The following is a 22,323-nucleotide window of genomic DNA, read 5'->3' as shown; positions in this document are numbered from 1 at the left end:
ATCTTAAATAACGATATTTATTAACAAAGAATAGATCTAACAAGTAATCAACAATTATTCCAATTAAGCTAAATAATCACATAGACAAATTAAAATGATACGTTACGAAAAGAGTCAGTTTTCTGTACCCTGCACCTTTGAGAGAGAATGAGAGTATGTAAGAGCAAGAAAGGTCTGAGGCATAGGATGTATATAGGCATTTAAGAGATTTGTGGCTGTTGTCCCTTCTTATACATCTCCAGGACCCCTGGCCACATTCAGCCACACCCATGCATCCACCCCTTACTCAGGTGTCCTCCCAACTCCAGAAACGCCCTGTTCCCAGGTCTCTGCTGATATTCTCCAGTAGGTGGTGGTGTGGTGTTGAGGGCAAGTCCTTTGGCTCATCTGACCAGTTGGTCCTGGCTTCTTTGATGTCATCTGATAACAGTGATGTTTACACACCTGGCAGGATATTTCTGCTCACAGAGATGTTCTCTTTTGTGATTGCTTGGCATCAACCTCCCACTGAAATCATTCAGGCTTTTCAGAGTCAACCCCCATCAAGTTCCACCATCAGCCAGTTTGAATATGAGTGCTAATGTCATGCCACCCATGTTGCGCACTCCAACAGAACCTAACACTTAAAATTCGAGACTAAACTGTATCAAAATCAGCTGATCCATAAAAGCATAAAAACAAAGATCGAAGGAAAACAATTTTTTAAGTTAGAAGAAAACGGATCATTACTGAAAGTATGGTAATTTTATTTCTAGATTGAACAAGAGTTCAGTGGCTCAGAAAAGATGTGGGCGGCCACAAGGTGGAATCCAAAATTTGTGCATTTTAAAAATTCACGGGGGTGTCTAGGAATGTAACCCCCGTGAATTTCGGGGTATTGCTGTAATCCCTGGGGGGATAATCCTAAAGCTGAACTAAATTGATAATAATAAAAAAGCACTCTTTACTCCCGTAGATCCCTCGACCCCTTCAGAGCTGTGTTGATACGGTCCCGCATTGTCCAGGTTCTTCCTTCATTCCTGCACGCCATCATCGTCCTTCTTCTTCTTCTGCCTACGTCAGCTGATCTCCCATTGGGCAAACACAAGATCAGGTGAAAAATGCTGCTGCATCTCACTGCACATGTTTGCCAATCTCACTGCACAAAAAAAAAATGGCATTTGAACGGGGGAAAAACACATTTTTATATAGAAGGATTATCTACCCTTCTATAATAACAATAATATTAATATTCTCCCTAGAGGTAACCCCGAGTGTGACTCGGGGTAGAAAAAAGTTGCTAAAAGCGGTAACCCTGAGTCACACTCAGGGTAGGTAATCCTATGGGAGGTAATAGTACATAGAGCCTTACCTGATCCGCCGGCGTCCCGCGTCGTCCATTGCCGCGATCTCCCTCGTCTTCTCTCTTCTTCCGGCCGGCTTCTGCATCTGATTAGTCACCGGGGAGTTCCCAGTGACGTTGGGACATCATGAAAAACAATGTACCGCTTTTAGACATATAAAACCGGAAAGAAATGAACCGCTAGGGTTATTAATAATAATAATAATAATAAATAGATTTTGGTGATAGGTCTGCTTTAAGAGGCAAGGAGGTGTAGAGATGAGCTCCAGGGTCTGTTAGCCCCAGGTTGACGTGTTCTTGGTTGATTTTGGCCAGTGTCAGTTGGTTTTGTGTAAAGAGGGTTTGTTCCATATGAGGGGCTTTGTGAGTTTAGCGTTACAAATTATAGTTATATTTTATAGATAGTGTGTGTGTGTATATATACATCGTATCTCATGAGCTACATTGCGCAATTCAACCTCGAGAAAACACCTAAAAAGACAAAATACATTGTAGTAAAAACTGTTCTTGTGCCAAACAAAATGGCATTGGGGCAAATTGGGGGTATTCTGGTGCTGAATAGTTCCTGATGACTTCGCATAAGCTAAGTGCAAATTGAGACCTCATTCCCTTTTTTTTTTTTTTATTCACACCAATTTTGTATATCGAGCACTTAAAGGGTAGCATAGAATGGTCATTAGAGATTTGTGACAAGTAGGTATAAATTTAGGGGTCCCACACAATGATCATTGCTAAGTGAGTGGCCACGGAGGTCCCCAAATTGCATTTTTAATTTAGGACTTCTAGGCGTGCTTTCTTTTGAAACCACAACCCCAATGTTTAATTTTCATAAGTGTTTTAAATTTTTACCTCCCATATTTTGAAATTCGTTAAAGCTGAAGGGCTGAAATTGTGGTTACTTCTAGCAATTAGGAACCCCTTTGCACTCTGAAAAGTTAAAGTTACGACCAGTGAGCTGTAAGGCTGCAGAATATAACATGCAGCGTTTCACACACACAGTTATCACACTTTGCTGCCAATGATGTCATTGTACACGCCCACTCAGGCGGATACATTTTACAGGCAGCTTTTTGCTTTTTTTTTTTTTTTTTTTAATTCTTATCGCACACAGCATAAGCTAGAAAATAGGGGCGGAGTCGACTGTTGCCCGAACTGTTCATAGCTGTGCTGAGAACGGAACTGTGATCGGTTCAAAGGATTAGAGCTACAGATGAGAGGTGGGCAGGGGTGGCACAGAAGCGCCTGGGTAAAATGGCACTTCATGGATAGGAAATGGGGCAGTATGTGTGTGTATTTACCTTCCTACTTTGCATTGTATTTATCATTTTTTTTTTTTTACTTTTTTTTGATTTTTCCTCCTTACTAGATCACCTTTAGTTGGGGTATAATCTGACTCATTGGTGTTCTTTAACAAATCCAGTGCCAAGTACCAGGGGAGATATTTTAGCTAAGTAACAATTGTTTTAGTGGAAAGCCTTTGTAATGTTAGTCCTATTCTTCAGGCAATAAACATTTCTTGGGCCAGAAATTTTGCAGTATATTCACGTGTGTCTTTATTGATCACTTCTACTAGCTTGCTGTGGGCGTTTAAAGCCCAGGGCTTCCAGAGCCCCTCTAAACGTCAGTCCAATGAAACTCGGTTCTCTCCTAACATTGAGAAGCATGCATTGGTAGTAAGGATAGTTATAGATATCTCAGCAATTTTGAAGTCTGCCCTCAATGAGAGGTTGCAAGATATGGTGACTGGCCGACTACTAGAAATCTTTTTAAGGATTCCATGTACAAAAACTTACTTGGATACGGCTGATTTAGTAGTTTCACATTCAAAACTATTACGTTTTGAAAATTTGGAAGCTAAGTAAATCAAGGTCTCTACCTTTCTGATCTGGGAAAATTGCTTCTTGACTGGAGCAAGGCATGCCTGTAAGATTGAAGCAGCCTCTTCCTCTCCTGAAAGAGTTTTCTTTAATAAGCAATATGTAGGTGGGGTTTTGGGAAAACTCAATAAGGCACCCTCTGCAAATTGCTTGAACAATTCAGATAACCTTTTTAAATCAAACCAGACCAATAAAAACAAAGCAAGCATGCCGATTCCTTCACATACTGCCTGGGCAAGATCTTAGAATGCTTTCCTAGACAACTTGAATTTGGCATTGTGAAAGAACCTCCTGGATTCCTTGCTTCTGTGGTTGCTTTTCAACCAGACCTGTAATCTTTTCACCATTAAAACTGATCTTTTGAAAAGTCACTAACACAGGCAGTTTTGTAAACTCTTTCGCTATATTGTCATTATCACCACCTCTAGAGTTAGGGTAGACCGTATTGAAGTTGCGCACTGTGCCTCTATTATAACTTATGGAAGTAGTAATTTTCACATTTTTATGATAATAAATAATAAAAATGAAAATTCAAAGTTTATCTGCTCCTACCAACGTTTTTCCATACTTGAAATTATTTACTATTTTTTGCAGATTATGTATACTTTGAAAACTCTTCAAGTAATCCTTACTTAATTCGAAGAATAGAGGAACTTAATAAGGTATGGACTTTTTGTGCTGTGTCTTTATATGTATTTAGCTAGTTAGCTGGCTTTGTTAAAGTATAACCAGGCTCTGTAATCATATAATATTATATAGTATTTTTTGCATAACTTTTATTGGTGTTTTCAGCATGAACAGAATAAATCACAATGTTTCTCACAGTAGTACCTAGGGAAAAGATAATTGTTAAATTACATCTTAGAAGAAAGACAAAAAACTGACACAAGAAACCATCGACCATCAATAAAGCAAAATACTTTAATTTCCAAGAAGTTGTTAGGCATAAAAATGTATAGTAAATTTAAGTACGTGTGGGTGTATGTATATTATAGTATTTGTAGCCTTCTTACCTTTTTTTTTAATTTTGTTATTTTGAAGCATCATGCTACAATCTCCTGTGTTTTTGATGTCTGCAATGGGTCATTGTCATTTTAAAAAAAAAAGTGAACATTTGTCCCTGTTTGAGGGCCTGAGCACTGTTGAATAAGTTTTCATTATGGATATCTCTGTGTTTGGCTCCATTCAGCTTTCCCTCAACTTTGACCGGTCTCTCAGTCTCTGCTGCTAAAAAAAAAACTCCCTGACAGCATGATGCTGCCACCAATGTGCTTCACTGTTGGCATGTATTAGGAAGGTGATGAGCAGAGCCTGGTTTCCTCCAAACAATGTTTAGTAGCTATAGCCCAGATTGGTGGAGGGCTGAAGCTATGGTTGTCCTTCTTAAACTTTGTGCCGACACAGGATTTCTGGAGCTCAAATCGTCAGATTATAGGTCACCTCTTTCACCAAGACACTTCTCCCTCAATTGCTCAGTTTTGCCAGGTGACCAGCCTATGGTAGAGTCCTGGCTGTGCAAGCCTCCTGCCATTTGAGCATTACGGAGGCCAGTGTGCTTTTTGGAACCTACAGTGTAGCAGAAATTTATTTGCAGCCTTCCCCTGCTCTGTGCTTTGCAACAATCATGTCTGAGTTCTGCGGGCAGTTACTTTAAGCTCTTGGCTATGGCTTGGTTTTTGCTCTGACTTGCTGTTACAAGCTGCACACGCAGTGAGGCAGGTGATCCCTAATGGCAGCATTAACTGATATCAGATTGCTGATGAGTAAAATCAATGTTTACTGTGAGAATGGTGCAAATATATACGTTAACACATCCAAACACTGTGACAAAACCAGAAATAACAAACACAACCAAAACCACTAACTAATATGAAAAAAAAAAAACAACAAAACCAGGTCAGGTGAACGGTTAGTCAGGTAAAAGAAATAAAGCGAAAGTGGGGATTTTGACTTAGAAATTAATTATGTATTTATAACACATATTCATACACAGTTATGCAGTATTCATAGTCTTCTCCAATTCTGTTATAAAAGCACAGGATGGTGATATTTTTCTAGACACAATATTGCTACTGTATATCTTAGAATTAATCATTGGCTTCCTCAGGGACTGTGTATGGACTGTGCAGCCTATTAAATATAGGGATCAAAGGGAAAGTAGCAAAACAGATAAGTATATTGAAAGATACAAAGTAGTACTTGGTAGTAGTGGTGAAACGCCTCAGGAAATTTAAGACTGAGACGGTTAATCTTAAAATATACGATGGCAATAATGTGTCTAGAAATATATCACCATCCTGTGCTTATATAACGGAATTGGTGATATAGACTATGAATATTGTATAAATATGTGTTAGAAAATAATTATGTATTTATAAGTCGCAATCAATGTCTTTCTCTTTATTTTATTTAATAATATACAGGGCAACTAAAACATATACCCTTACCAAGAGACAGAGAATCCTGTATCTGTGTTTTGAATGGTAAGTCAGGATCAGGACCAGACAGAACAGCAGGGTGCAGGCTAAATAACATTTAGAATCTGGCAAGGAAGAGCTGGACCTCAACTAGGGAGCTCCCAGGAGTTCTTCCCGAAGGTGTCCATCTGCTTGTTGCCAGTGGAATTCAAAAGATACCAGATATTCAGCACCACCAGCAGGAGAAGCAGAATATGGCAGAAGCTATAACCTATTCCTATGAAGCCTTCTATAAAGAGGTGTGTGCATCTTGCCAAATCATGTCAAATAAATCACGGCATTGATCAAAAGAAAATGGTGCCTCCCTGAGGTTGCAAAAGGTCTAAATACTTATGTAAATTTACTAAAGTGTCTTCTGTTTTTCACTTTGTAGTTATGGGATACAGAGTGTAGAGTAATGAGAGAAAAAAGGTTTAAATGAGTGTAACATCAAAACATAACGAAATTGAATGCTGTCTGTAGTATATAATAGAATAACAGTAGTCCTAAATGGTTAAACCAAATGTATACAGTAAATTTCTTGCGTTATGCTTGATGCATTATGGTATTCCAGGGTTGCCATATTTTTATTGTATCTTTATTTTTTTTAATGTAAGGTAGTGGTATTATTGATCCTGGTCGTGAGATTACTGAGACATAAACTATTTATGCAGGAATTTGCAATATCCTGCATTTTAGAGTGTTTTGTAATACTCCAAGGTAATTCTTATTAAAATACATTGTAATTGCAAGGTTGTGGAAGTGTAAAACTCTGCTTTAAAATTATGATCCTAAAAATGAATGAAATATACTATATTTACCTCTTTGCCTCCAACTTGATAGTTATCAAAGATATTTAAATTAAAAACTATTATAATGAAAGGGTAAATATGTAAAGTTTGATTGTGCCTGAATCTACAATTTTTTCCTAAATATTTTAAGAAACGAGTCTGAGTTAGCTGACATCTATGCATACTATCTTTGGCCATCTTCCATTCATATATTTATAGTTTTTCGATTTGGGATGGGCATGCAAGTGCTTCCATGCAACCATATGTGCAGTAAAGATAGTATTTAAAGATGTGTGGCACTCAAAGACCTCTTTCTCGCCTTCTAGCTAGCATGAGAGATTCAATGTCATTTGAGGCCTATAGATAGGTCAAAATATCTCTCTGTATTGAGATGATAGTTTCTGTGGCAATTCATAAAGGAAATGGATGTAAATGATTTGGGTGATATTGTCATGTTAACACTGTAAATCCTTTCAAAGAGGGTCTTAAGAGGGGTCCATGATCTGAGGAGGAGTCATATATGGAGGTCAGACTTAAAGGTTTATTTCCAGGTATTGAAGGGATTGATACCAAGAATGCAAAATCTATGGAGGTTCTCATAATAGCAAGAGATTCTCTGTTTGCTGATGCCAAAGGCATAAAGAAGAAGAACTGTAAAATGTAAAAGAGGGGCATTCTTGCCTGCTGCCATTGCAGAACATAAAGGGGCGAAAATGGAATTCACAGTTGTATAAAAGATTTCTTCCATTAATGAAAAATAAACAAGGGACTCGAATTTATCCATGAGAAATAATAAGTGATTCTTTTGAATACAAATACCAGTAAAATCACCCAATTTTTCAAGCTAAGCAACAAACGAGGAAGCTAAGGAGGAAAGAGTAAGGAATAAGATTAAAAAGTATTGTACACTTTTGTACACAAAAGAAGGATGTTCAAAAAGGCATGGAAAGCCAGGAAACCCAAATTCTGTCAGTATTAAAAAAAAAAAATAAAAAAAAAGTTCCTGCCCATGGCCTACTAGTGCAAATTGATATCTGCTTTCTCAGTCCTGATCGATGGCCTTAATAAAAGGTTTCTCATTACCAAGGTATCGCACAGGAAGCATCTCATGATGGGTAAAAGCAAGGAGCTCATAATCTTAACAATCCCATTGTTGCAAAACATGCCAATGGCATTGGATACAGACATATTTCTAAGCTTCTGAATATTCCAGTGAGCACCATTGGGACCATATCGCAGAAGTGAAAAGAACATAATGAGTGAGAGTATTTGCACCTTTTAGCATTTGTGGCCATAAGATGTGTGTAAAATCAGTAGAAAACATTGATAGCCTAAATAAGCGATTGGAGAAATTATTTTTTTGCAAGTAGATCCCAATTTAGGCAGACAGATCCCATGGAAAATATAGAAAAATATATAAAAGAATACCTAATGAATTTATTATGGCAAAATAAAAGTAAAAACATTCTAAATTTGAGTTTGAATACTTGTATATCAAACATCCAAAAACCCCAGCATTCTGTTTTAAAACTAAATGTCTATCTCAGTATGTTGACTTACATTCACAACCATATGTACAAACAATAATTTCATATACTAAAGATTCTCGTGCTTGGACGGTTATGAAATGGGAAGAGAACTGGGAACATTGGATGTAATGTACACCGATAGATCACACTAAAGTGATGTGGAAGCTGTCCAAGAATTATTAGGTCAAACTGGAACACTGTCAGCAGATCACCTGCTTCTCATAACCTATGCTTTGGGTGCAACAATTTGTACCCAGTTTTGCTAATACATATATGGCTTATTGGGAAGCCTTTCTGTTCACCTTAAAATCATTACAAAGGGCACTTTGCGTCTGGAAGAAAATAAATTTAATCTCCGGATAAAGAAGGGATTCTTTACAGATGCTTTCACAGTCGGCGTGACTGTCACAGTCCTATGTGGAATAGGCTCCCTCATGAAGTGGTTTCACTGACTACTATAGATTGCTAAGAAAAAGCTGGATATAATTGATATATCTGTAATAAACTTTTAAAAGTAAAGACTGTTGATCCAAGGAACATCCAATTGCCTCATGGAATCAGGATATTTTTTTTTTTTTTCCCCATGTTGAAGCAAATTAAACTAGGGTTTTTTTTTTCTCTTAACTTTGGATTAACTATGTGATGATAATGAGATGGAGGATGCGGACCAGCATAGTGATACATATATAAACAGGTTTCTGAGATGGAATGTGAAAACTTTGATTGCACTGAAAGTTTCCAATGTAAATCTTATGGAACACATCCTGGAAAAATTCCTTATCTATAAGTTTGGTATCATTGTCTGTCTGAAATATCTACTCTTGTTTCATCTTCAGTGTCTTGGTAGATGGCAGCAGATTCTTAAAAAGAGTGACATTTCTCCTTTATCTTTCTTCCAATTGTATGAAGTCTGCCAGTACCATATGCTGAAAGCAGCTCCACACCATTAAGTTCCCGCCTCCAAACTTTACTGTCGGCACAATGTTTTTTTGTGTGATATGTAGTGCTTTTTCCTCTCCAAAAATGGTGTGTGCAATGACTTTCATAGAGTTCAATTTTGGTCTCATCTGCCCAGACTATATTCTCCAAGTATTTCACTGGCTTGTCCAAATGTTGTGCCGCAAACTTTAAACAAGCTTTAACAGTGGAGTCCTGTGTGGTGAGTGTGTATAGGGGCTATGTTGGTTGAGTGCATGATTTTATTTTTTTTTTTAACTGTACCTGCTAATTTCAGGTCTTTCTGAAGCTATCTCAGTGATACTTGGCTCTTGGACAGCTCTTTTGATTATTCCCTAAACTCCTCTGTTAGAAATCTTGTAAGGAGCAATGTGGTTGTGGGAGGGTTGGGGTGAAATGATCATCTTTCCACTTCCAAATTATGGCCCCAACGGTGCTCACTGATGCTTAGAAGCTTAAAAATAACTCTGTAACCAGATAAGATTGCAACGATTATGAGAAAGCTTTATGCTTTTATTTATCAGATACTTATTGTGTGATACCTTGGTAAAGAGAAATCTTTTTATAGGCCATCAATTAGGACTTTAGCAGTTGATATTAATTTGCACTGATAGAGGGCTAGATTGATTTCTAAATACTAACACATTTCAACAGGTTTCTTGGCTTTCCATGTCTTTTTGCACATTCTTTTCTTCATGTGTTCAATACTTATTCCCTGTGCTATTTCACTTTATTACACATGTTTAGTTGACTTATTTGTTTTGATATTTGTGGATTACTTGGGTTGTTACCGACATCTGGTGTAAATTTGTCTATAGCCCCATTCTAATATAAACAATCTTGGCGTGCAACATTTCGGACCTCACAAACCACTAAATTTATAATTTGAAATCCCATGGACCGTTAATATGCATTTTAATATGTGTTACATTCGTAAAATAATGTTCTTTCTAATGGTGCCTGACGAGGACTGTGGGGGCTCTGATTCATTGATCAGCTTCCGGTTAAGTAAAGTATTACTATTGTTACTATTATCAGTTGTTATCTTTTGGTGTTACTTAAGAAATGAAAAATATTTGTTTGGTTTTTCTCACTCATTATGGGTTTATTTCATTGGAATCTAAGACCAAACAAGAAATGATAGTTATCAAAGTCGAACTATTTGATGCCATTAAATATAACGGTTAAAGAAAATAACACACTTAAGGGTCATACTTGCCTAAAAGAGCATCTGAGAAAAAAACAAATAAACAATCAGATGAGAACCGATATTCTTGGAGCGGGGTGACTGTTGCAATGGTCGAAACAATACTGAAGCGTACGGTTCAGCAACTGTTGCCTTATACAACTTAAGACTACACTGAAACGCTGCTCCTCCCTTGTTTTTCCATCTCTAGTACAGTTTGTGAATGTAGTGCAATATAAAGGTGAAAATAGTAATTTACAGTATAGGAATGTATTAGAATATTGTTTTGTTAATAAAACATGAAAATTGCAAATGTCCACATTTTTCTGTGGACCACCAAAATTTTCTCGTAGACAATCGGTTGTCCATGGGCCACTTGTTGGCGACCACTGCACTAAACCATGTTTGACGCATCAAATATGCATAGACCTTCAGCGCTGGAAGCTCCTTACTTTTTTAATAATTGTTTAAATCTGTGTGAACATAAGATACATTGCACAACTTGGCTGTGTGGCCTCCGGGACTGAATGAACACTTGCACACCTGCACTGGAGTTACATTATTCGGCCATCCGGGACAGAATAGCAAAGCGAGGAGAGGGAAGTAGAAAAACTATGATGAACATTTCTGCAAACTTATGGGACATATATTCTCACAACCTGACCTGTTTTCAGAAGACAGGAATGTTTTAGGAAAGTTTTAACATAACTTGGGAGTGGAAAACCTTTAAATATGCTGAATGTGGACCTCCGCTTTCTTAAAACTATCGGGGTGGGGGGTTAGTTTCTGCTACTAAGGGTGAGGAGGGAGAGGGGTTTCATTCTGAATTCTGACCAGAGAGGACAAGGGGAAAAAAGCCTGTGAAAGTGAATGGATTGTATCCTTATTAACATTGTTTCAACATGTATCTTCTTTAAATGACTTAATGCAAAAAAGCCCCACCAGGATGCCATGGTGTTTAAGGTCCTTAAGCCTCGATTCTCAGACCAACATTGACAAACATTGGTTAACTTAAAGAAGATCTAAAGCCTTTTTATCCAATAAATATATAAAATCAGGAAGCCCCATTTAAGAGATATGCTTTTGCTTGGTGTACTAAAACCCTACAGAAAGTGAAGTTGTCACTGGAACCACTTTATTGTATCTATGGAGAGAGCGGTATTGATACCCTAACCTTCACGCCTGGATTGTAAATCTACTTCTCTTTGCATCTCTATTACTCGGGGAATTTTGTAATTTCTGATTGGTTTAGAATTAACTTTAAAACTTGCGAAGGAAACTAAAGCGTGCTTTTGGCAGTATAGTAAGGTAAATATATTTATATAATGCAATCAATTTAAATTAAGGGGGAATAAAGACCTTTTTTATGTGTATTTTTCTTATTGATAGACTGCAAATGGGAATGTGGAAGCGAAGGTCGTCTGTTTCTATAGGAGAAGGGATATATCCAGCACTCTCATTTCTTTAGCAGACAAGCATGCACGTAAGTAAACAAAAATTTTATCTAGATGCAGTTATTGCATTGTATAGGACTATTTGTTTGGTGGTTGTTGTTCCTAGAGTACTGTTAGGGGCATTAAGAATACATTTATCCAAATTTGTGCAGGTATATGTTGTCATTTTAAAGAATGAGATTTTTTGTGAATTAGCACTGCAGTAAGTCTAGTAGTAACTCACATTTAGCAGGACTTGTTTCAGTTTTCTAAGCTGCCTTATCAGTTCTACTAGTGTAGGAAAATACCAATAACAATGAATAGAAAGACATACACACTCTTGAGAAAAATTGCCTTTAACAAGTTGTGTGTGTGTGTGTGTGTGTGTGTGTGTGTTTTTTTTTTTTTTTTTTTTGTCATTTAGGAGAAATGGAGGAAGAAATGGAAAATCCAGAGATGGTGGATTTACCTGAGAAATCAAAGCACCAATTAAGACACAGAGAGCTGTTTCTATCAAGGCAGCTTGAATCTTTACCTGCTACTCATATACGGTAGGTCCAATGTACAGGCAGGTGAGCCTTGTGAGCAACATCTGTACAAAATTATATAAAACTTCAATAAAGCAGTTGGTATATCTTTCAACTGTGTATTTAATGTAGATGTAAACCCCAGTTACATGAGATTTTGTTTGCTAAAAAGGGAGGAATCAATGGTGGTGTTGCTTGAAATGTTGTCATCCTATTTAAGTATGCATGCACAAAAAAAAAAAAAAACCCACCTATCCTTTTAGTTGGGCTCATCCAATATGCTCCATCCTAAACCCTCCAAATGAATATACCGTGATCCCTATAATGCTTCATGAAGTCTTCATTATTTTTTTTTTTTTTTGTCTTTTAAATAACGTTTTCCATAATCCACATGTATGGCAAACAATAGCATTTACCTTTGAGCACAGTGCTACCTAAAAAGGAAAATGCCCTCGAAAATGGATACCACATGTTTTTTTGCAATGAATTTTTACATTCCGGGACTAGTACAATGAGTCTTGTTTAATTCTACAAATATTCCATACTCAAATTTTCTAATGTATAGTGTTTAACCAATTAGGCAAACTGTTGCCTGTCATGAATATCTGTTATTGATTGTCAATGGATAACTTTTAAACTATTTGATTGTGTATCTACACACTATATTCATTTCCATATGGTTATATCAAATACTGAATAAATGATGTTTGAGTGCCAAATGTATAACTAGCAATATATACTATTCTCTTTAGCACAGCTGCTTAAGTCTCTGTGTTCCCCGAGGAAGCCAAATCAGGCGAAAGGCATCATAAAAAAGACATTTAATATGCGTTTTTTGTGAATCTATTTACACCTGAGAAACCATTACAGGCTTTGTCTGATCGAGAGGAATCATTTATTTCTTTAAAAGCAAACCAGTGTTATGAGTGATCCTCAATGGTTTTTATCATATTTTGTTTAAATTTCTGCCTTAAAAGCCTTCCTTTCTCTTCCCCCTCAGTATCTTGTCTTTTTCTTTTAAATATTGTTTATTTTAAGGCTTGGCACTATCAAGGATCACCTAATTTACAATAAGTATCTCCCTCTCTGGTACTTCTCCGTCATTTAATTCTACGAACATATAATGGAAATGTTTGTAAATGAAGTGTAGGTAGTTTGATGCTCAAAAGCAATTTATATAGCCTTCGACTAGTCTTGTCTTTTATATTTATGGGCTATGTATGATAAATTTAGGATTGCTTCTTGGTGATATTAGGATAGGTTTCGGCTTTATTATTTGTGTCTTTAATAATGCATGTTAATGAATTGATCCTTTTTTTACTACTTTTTTAAATGAAAATTTAAATATTTAAGACCAGGTACTTTCAATATATTTTAAAGCATTTCTATGCTTTCTAATTCTCTGGTGCCCAGTCATGTGCTAGCTTCTGTTGTCTGAGCTAGGTCCGCCACACACTGTTCCTGTGTGGGGCTTGAGAGCTGACCTACAAAGAACAACAGAGGCAGTCAGTACAGCAATTTAAAACCTTATATAAGGACTAAATGAATTGGGAAATTTATTGTGAGCTTATATTATATCTATTTGTGACTAAACATTATACTAGTTATTCTATTAAACAAGTAGGTTGTATAGTTTGATGTCTTGTTTTCTTCAATGTGTAGAAAATATTTTTTTTTTCCTGACTTTTAGGGGGAAATGCAGTGTTACACTCTTAAATGAAACAGAATCCTTAAAATCCTACTTGGAAAGAGAGGTATGTATTTTTGTCATTATTGTAGTTTACTTTTAGCGATGTTTTTTTATGGACCTGAGGATTATCTTGATGGACTAAAAATTGGATTGTTTGTCCTTTTACTTTCTTTATTCGCCTTGGCAAAAGGGTGGTTCTGCAAGGCAATTCCTTTACCACTCAAAGATGAATTGCTTCCCAGGAATTACCCAGGTTCTGTAAGCACAGTTTACAGCAAGTCTTTGCAAATCATCAAAGTGTGTGTGTTAAAATATATATTTTATGCTAATATCGTAACAGATTTAAAACTGAAAACACTCACAAATCTTTTTGGTATGTCTTTAGGTAGGTCTAATGTTTTGATAAGTGTACAAGTGTTTTGAATAGTGCAAGCTAGTGTCTAGGAGGAATTTCCCACAGCAATAACCGCAATACAGCAGTAACATTTTACAGGGGTTTACTTGACAGGGTCTCCAATGTTTTTCTAGCAAACAATTAGATGTCAAGCGAGTTTGTAAACATTGATTCAAGAGACATGTCATCAGACCTAATTTTAAGTTAAAACCTTGTCGCAGCACAACAGATAAGTTGGCTTGTTTATGGTATCAATCTTACTGTATTGATATAACAGTATATGTTTTTTATAGTCATGCGTCCCAGCTGTTGACAATTTTGACAGCCAGGAGTAGTTGGCATGGGTAGCAAATGTCTGGGCAGGCTTTGCAACCCGTAAATGATGACTCCACAGGCCCAACGTGGGCCTCCAGTTTGATATCTTTGACTTGTGTAATGAGCTTTAAATTTATGCAGTGTTCATCTGTATTTATTTTTTATAAATACGTTTGCAAAAACAAACCCCATCACATTTTGCAATCCAGCTGTAATGGACAGATTCCAGCTGTCCATTTATAATTACTATATCTACAACTCACAGTACATAGTATGGTAGTCTGTAGGAAGAATGCCTCCTACATTGCTGGCAATTTTGAAAAATGTAACTCTTACAGATAGCTAAAAAAAAAAAAAAAAAATTGCGGGGCAATTAAAATGTCCAAAGGCTGGCGATTTGCCCACCATTCTTAGTAAAAATTTGTGTGGCTGGAAAATCTAAAAAACTGAAATTGTTACGGCTTTGACAGTCGTGAATCCAGACAGTGCAAGTTGTATGCAGATGCATGCAATCATTTTATTTTGGTCATTACCTTTGCTCTGTTTCACAGCTTTGCAATAGAACATACTAATCAAGTGGAATAGTTGCCTTTTTCTACTTGACAGGGAGATCTGCCTCCTGCCACAGACCAAATCAACTGTATTGTAGTTGCTTTGATCGCAAATCCCTCCATTTTTTTCCTATTTACCAAATCCTCCCAAAGAATGAAAGCTTTTTCTGCAGGGGAAGAGTTCTCAATTACCAGTCATTAGAGGTGTGGTGCATTCAAGAGAAGTTCATTATGCTAGTCAGGTGTTCTGTTGGACCTTGCTGCTGAAAGTCTGCCAGTTAAGGACAGAATCTGATAATGACACAGCAGTTGCATATATAAACCAACAAAAAGGTACAGTAAGTCGAACTACTGCCATAAAGGTGGAACATCAGGGTCTGACGTCTGTGGTGGTTCACATACTCAACGTGGAGCTCATGCAGAGGTAAATGGACAGCTAGAATCTTCAGCAAAATGCAATATGTTTTGCTTTAGAGCTGTCAAGTGTGGTTTTTGTCAAACGATATGATGGTTGTTTTGATATGCTTTTAGGAAAATGTTTTTTTAGGCGTCCCCTTGTGAATTGCCACATTGCCCAAGGTACCCTCCCTAAACATATTTTATGATATTACTTTAATGAAAGGTAACCCAATAGGCCTGTTTAGAAATGCACATAGAAAGTAATTTATTTCTGCTGCATGCAGCACAAAATAAAATCATGCAAGTTGTGCCATCCAGCATACTTTAAAATCTTAAAATCATACTTTACATTAAAATTTCTGTTGTAACTCCATAACAATTGGGCTGACTTAATACAAAGCAAGTTATTGTTTACTTAACAAATTTCACTGGAAGTAAACCTGTTATCTGGTACACACAGGGATTGGTGGATTCTGGGTAAATGTAGTTTTTGATTCCTTGTGAGTGTGACCAGTTACAAATCTGCTTATTCAGATAAATAATATTGAACTGTAAAATCAGAATGACTCACAAAAAGAACAGGACAGTATAATGGCTACAGTAAAGAAAGTCCGTACCCAATTGTGACTAGCCAGGAAAGCAGTAGAGGCTGTAAATATGGCAATTTTGGGGTGCTGAGAACACATGGGGGGCCATGGGAGCTATAATTTTAGTGAGTTTTTTTTTCCTGGTTTTTCCACTTATTTAGCAATTTGTAGCTGTCGCTTGATGGGTTATATCAGCGTATTGTGTCGGCAACAGGATTGTTAATGACAGTCATAATTCACTCTATGGGATTATCTACAAATCCCTAGCCAAGTAAAAATGAAGTTTACAAAAGTTAACGGGCAGGTTCTTTCTTGCAGCAGGTATATGTAGGCAATGTCTCTTCTGCAATAAAAATGCCTGTTTGCATTTTATTTCATCTAAGCATTTCTGTCTTTGCGCTGGTATTTTCACCTCCTCTACCCCCTCTACCTCTACAAGGTTCAGGATCTTCAGCCATTTTGATTGGCTAGGGCCCAATAATGTAATGCTCACACATACACACAGAAGTTAATTTATTTCTATTCATTTATTTTACACGATTAATGCTTAAAAAAAAAAAAAAAAAGTCAAACTATTCAAGCCTTCCCTAAATGTTATCATTTTGGATACCCAGTTTGGGCATTTTCAAAACTGCTTCTAAAAAACTTTGCTGTTAAACAGTCCTGGAAGCCGACTCTGCACAACAAGACTTCCATAATTGTTTTCAAACGCTTATGTTTGCAAAAGCCAGTAAAGGCTTTTTTTTTTTTTTATTTATTTTTTATTTTTTTTTTGGCTTTTTAAATGTGTTTTGGCTTTTTAAATGTCTGAAAAGGCTGTTCAATTGCAAGCAATTCCGTAGCTTTATAAACTGCTTATAAACATCTATAAGCAAGCTTTTTTGTGCAGTTGAATATGAGTCTATGGGGGCATTTGGATGGCAAAATGACCCTGGGATAGGCATGTCCAAAGTCTGTCCCGGGGACCAATTGTGCCCTGTGTTCAGATTTCCACTGGCCCGCATCAAAAAATCAATAAAATGCGGCCAGCCCGCACTGTTGACCACTGTATAAAATACACGTGTACAAAAATTTTTATATTTAATTAGAGTTCATAAACCGCTCTGCAGCTATCGGCCCGCTACTCCGGATCATATTTGGCAGGACGGGAGGACCCATGTGTGCACAGGGAATCCCCTACATCATTATAGTGGGCAGTCCTCATGCCACCCTGGTGAGTGTGTGCTGTGCCGGACTCGCACAAACCACACTTCCACTAACCCTGGTTAGTGGTTGGCCCCCACACATTTTCACCTCACCAAATCTGGCCCTCTTTGCAAAAAGTTTGGACACCCCTGCCCTATGAGCCACATGGAGTTTTTGAATAAACACCCTCCACGAAAAAACTAACCCATTCATTTTCGTTTAAACTATTTTTTACAATGGGTCCCCAAACCCCAGTGCATGACAGGTGGGCTGCAAAAGCACAGAGAAGGACCCTGCTGGGGGGCCAGAGCCGCGCCTCATGTCTGTCCCGTACGGATCACAGGCTCAGGGTGGTTTGTGTCTTTGGAGAGTGGGTGGGTTCTGACATGACGTCACTCAGGGGTAAATTTCTTCCCCTTTGAGTGACCCAGGACGAGTCCACTGTTTTACAAGGCTTTTTTGTTTGCAGGCTATAAAAACGCTTACAAAGGTCTGAACATGCCCTTTGTGAAGTACTGTGTGCACTTGCGTATAAATAAAAATGGCATTAGAAAAATGGTTTGGTTTTCACTAGTAGATAGCACTTGTGTCCTCATGTAAAATGTTACATATTTAGTCAGATTGAAATAAACATATCCCAGATAAAAACCCTAAATACAGTAGATCCAGAGAAAGGCAAAAAAAATGTGCAATGGTTATTGTTCGAGACATGAGTTTAAATATTTACAAAACACTGTGTCATCTACTGGTGGCCAACAGCAATACACATAAGATTAGGAGCCATATTATAAACAACTCGAGAGCTCAGAATATTTTTAACCTGCAAAAAAACAAATATTTAACCACCGAGCAACCATGGTTTTAAAAACTCCCATTTGTCATTTTAAAAATAACACATCATGAATAGGATTGTTCACAATTGATTTTATTGAAATTTCCAATATTTACGGTTAGCAGTGATGGCCACATGTTGTGCGGTTTTTGTATCAGGTCAGAAAGGTAGGCGGAACAGCTATGGAGGGATTTGAAGTTATAGGAACTATAATTTGTTTTGAAAGTGAAATGGAAACCATTGAAGATCACCACAAAGAGAGGGAGCCAAAATTGAATGGTGAAGAAGGATGGATAAGTCTGGCTGCATTCATAATAGAATGTAGAGGAGAGAGTCAGGATAGTGGATTATCAGAGAGGAAAATGTTACAGTAGTCCAAAGAAGAGTTGTTTGGTGGTCTCTGGGGACAGGTAGGAGTGGATTTTGGAAATGTTGCGCAGGTGAAAATGACAGGACCTGAAAAAGTTCTAAATATAGGGGGTAAGAGAGAGGGCAGAGTCAAAGGTGACGCCAAGACAATGTTCCTGAGGGGAGGGACGAATAAGTGTTATTAACAGTTAGAAATATGTCTGCAGAAGATTTGGAATTTGAGGGGGGGGGGGAGGGATATTGAGTTTGGTTTTATCCAGGTTGAGTAAATGGCTGACAGGCAACATGAAACCTCATCTAGGATAGGACTGAGGGAGACAAGTCAGGGGTGGACAAATAGATTTGATTGTCGTCAGCACACAGATAGTACTGTAAACCAAAGGAGGATATGAAACTACCGAGTGATGATGTGTACAGAAAAAAAGAGAACCAGTCCAAGGACTGACCCTTGGGGAACACCAACAGGGAGGAGAGTGGGAGAGGGTGAATTGCCATTGAAAGTAACTTGAATGGAGCAGTCAGATGGGTAGAAAGCAAACTGAGAGAGAGCAGTGTCACTAATACCAATGGAGTTCATGAGTTGGATTAGAAGGGGGTGATCAACACTGTCAAAATCAGGAAATATCTAGAAGGAGGAGGGAAGAGTTGCCTTGTGACTTAATTCTGATTAGGTCATTGGCCACTTTAGTAAGGGCTATATCGGTGGAATGGACAGCTTGAAAGCCACACTGGAGTGGGTTAAGGAGAGAGTTAGTGTTCACATAGTCTGTTAGTCTTTTATAGACAAGGTGTTCAAGAAGTTTAGAGGCATATGAAAGAAGGGCAATAGGATAGGAATTGGGTCAAGACAGAGCTGAGGGAGGTTAGTGATGATTTACAGGTGGAACGGGTGGATATGGTTGGAGTAGCATGGTAAGCAGAGACATCATGACTGTTTTTTGATGACTTTATCTCTAACTTAGGTGGCTATGTCTTGGGCAGAGAAGGTAGTTGTAGGGGGGAGCAAATCTGGGGCTTAGGAATCAATTGTTGATACTAGGGTTGGGTGAGATCACCAGCTATGCAGAATATGAATGGGCTTATTCAAGTAACAAAGAATTTGGGAGATCAGTTGAACGTTGGAGAGGGGTTAGCAGGGTAACAAATATCAATGTGCACTCAACTGGAACAAAAGGGATGGCAGGACTTACCATACACAGTCAGATGCAAATTGTAGTGGAAATTGAATGGATAGACTTTAGCTTCCATTCAGCAGGAAGTGCTGAACTGCTGCAGAGTCTATTGTTGAAACACCAGTTCCCCTGCTGTCTTTGCCATGTATAAGGTTTTCTACATTGGACATCAAATACAAACAAGTATTTGGACAACCTTTTATTTTAATATAAATAATATCAGGTTTTAAAGGGATTCTGTCGGGGGGAAAAAACTGTTGGTAAAAAATCAGCCCGCCTACATGTCCCTGTCTGCGCATTGTAGACACTGTGCTGTACATAATACCTGGACAATTTTCAAGTGATAAAATCCAGAAAAGATAGTTTTTCTAATATGTGGTAGAATATACATTCATAATATTCTGTAAGCGTTCCCTTATGGTTTTATATTGACAATTAGGATGGTAGTTATTGTCCTAATATTTATATAAGATTATATACCTAATTTTATATGATATATGTTGGTGTTGCATGAAGCTTTGTTTATATCAATTTTTTTCTTTGCATGAATAATAAAAATACAGTCTTAATATCCTAAAAAAATGTATTCATGTTTTTGGTATGCAAAATGGTCAAAGTGTTATTTTGAAGTGGGTACAAAGGTTTCTATATTCCATTTATGTAAATGAGATCGGGAAGGATCCCTGTGCATGTCTTATATATTAATTTCAAATATATATATAATTTTTTTATTTTTTTTTGAAGGATTTCTTCTTTTACTCTTTGGTGTATGATCCTCAACAGAAGACCCTCTTGGCAGACAAAGGAGAGATACGCGTTGGCAGTAGATACCAAGCTGATGTAACAGATCTGCTTGAGGAAGGTAAATAAAGCTATAAATAAATAACGCTATATGCTATACCTACAGTCGAAATAGGCTTTTTGTTGTGGGCCCATGATCTTTTCACTACTACAGCTTCCACATCCACCATCTGCACTTCTGACTCTTTGGTTACAGAAGTTGTATTCTGTCTGGCTTCCAGGTCTCTTCTTGTCAATGCCAGACTTTACACTGCATTGCAGATGAGCTGATGAGCTGTCAGGCGTAAACAAAAAGCCACCAGGAGCCAGGAGGAGTTTTTTGGGGTAACATTCAAGGATGGGGTAAGCTGAGTTATATTCAATAGGGAAGGTAATAATCCTTCCATGGGAACAAAACCTTTTGGAAAGCCTTCATTTTGTCCTGGTCTTGAACTACCATATGTCACACAAGCTTTTGTTTAACCTTTGCAACTGAGTGAGAACCTGGCCACCATACTTTCACAAGGGTTTACTTTGCAGCTGTAAACACATATATGAGGAGTTTCGTCTGATGTCTGGTACACCCCTGTGGCTTTAGCCTACTATAATTCTACAACCTAGTAATTCTGCCAGCATTCTCATCCTCCAAACTCTCCCCTCCCCCCTTCACAGCACTGTCTGTTCTGCAGTGAGATACCATGGGATCACTGTATGAATGAATAAACATTTGTAAAGCTCTTTTACTCCCTTCCCTTCTTCATCCCAAAACAACAAAGATATTTATCCATGCTTTACGGTAATTGTGTGCCTCTCTCTGTGTAGAGAAGCTATGGACGTCTCTTTAAACCATGCAAGTGATTTTTTCCCAGAGGTTTTGAGGCATACCTAAATGTTGTTTTGTGTGTTTGTAAGTTAGCTGTTTTGTGTAGTTGGGGTTGCAAAAATAGATAAGCAATAAAGTATGATTGTGCTCCTAAATTTACATTTATAAAAGCCTAGGTTTCATGTACTGAAGAGAATGGGTATGGCCAAAATTATTTGTAGTTGCCAGCAAATATTTACCTCAATTGAACAATAATGTCATATTAGCATAGTACAGTTGCTATTGCCATTGTTTGATCAATATAATATTTGTGTTCTCTGTGTAACTTACCATATACTTACAATCTTTAGTCTGCACTGAGAGTTGTAATTAGTTTCATGTTGCCATACAGGCACGCGAAAAGGTAAGTATACCCTATAAAAATTGTTGACTTTTTAAAACCTAGCATTAGGCCTAAAACCATTTCCTACAAATATGTGATGTACTTGAGTAGAGCATTTAAAATTGTGTTTTTTTTTCTTGGGTTATTCAACTAATATATCAGTAGAGTGATTTATGTACTGTCAGGAAGTAAAAAAAACAAAAGTACACTGTTTTACAAGTTGCTGTTGCTGTGTTTCCTTCACGAGTTACCCTTTTCAAATTCAAATAAATGTGAATCAAGACATCAGATATTATTGTTAACCTTCATCCCTTGTTTTGCCAAACATGTCTACTGTTTCTGTGGCAAAATAATTAAAGCTTTAAATCATCAGTCTTCACAGCATAATGTTCTCGTAGCCCAGATATTCACCTAGCTAATCGCAAACTGGTTTAGCTCAAATATTCTTTTATAAAAAGAATGGCCTTTTTTGTCCTGGGACCCCAACAATGGTGAAATTGATGTAGTCTCATTCTGACTAAAGATACATTGAAATACCAGCTATTGCAAGAATTGCCTGAATGTCTTCAAACACCACATATAAGTATCAAAAAGGAACATCAGATCATTGATGTTTAAATAGGATTGGTATAAAAGTATACTCTATAGTAGGTTCTTTTTGATGACCCCTATTTGGGAACATGGGTCAGTTATATAGTTACATAGTAGGTTAGGTTGAAAAAAAGACCTAAGTCCATCAAGTTCAA

At 37.3% G+C, this 22,323-nt stretch overlaps 1 protein-coding gene across 7 annotated transcripts in view; it reads left to right on the top strand.

Annotated features, from left to right (window-relative positions):
- MTA1 (metastasis associated 1) overlaps window positions 1-22,323 on the top strand; it is a 112,985-nt gene that overhangs the window by 14,557 nt on the left and 76,105 nt on the right. For 6 of the 7 annotated variants that reach the window (XM_072429013.1, XM_072429012.1, XM_072429011.1 and 3 more), the window contains exons 2-6: window positions 3,814-3,881; window positions 11,528-11,621; window positions 11,996-12,122; window positions 13,789-13,852; window positions 20,337-20,454. In XM_072429013.1, coding sequence (XP_072285114.1) covers window positions 3,814-3,881; window positions 11,528-11,621; window positions 11,996-12,122; window positions 13,789-13,852; window positions 20,337-20,454 — 471 coding nt within the window. The remainder of the gene's footprint in view (window positions 1-3,813; window positions 3,882-11,527; window positions 11,622-11,995; window positions 12,123-13,788; window positions 13,853-20,336; window positions 20,455-22,323) is intronic. The other variant, XM_072429017.1, reaches the window with a different exon arrangement.

The sequence above is a fragment of the Pyxicephalus adspersus genome, chromosome 12 (genome assembly GCF_032062135.1).
Source record: "Pyxicephalus adspersus chromosome 12, UCB_Pads_2.0, whole genome shotgun sequence".
In the NCBI taxonomy this organism is placed as follows: Eukaryota; Metazoa; Chordata; class Amphibia; order Anura; family Pyxicephalidae; genus Pyxicephalus; species Pyxicephalus adspersus.
The sequence above is the reverse complement of the archived record's forward strand: the minus strand, read 5'-3'. Positions and strand labels throughout refer to the sequence as shown.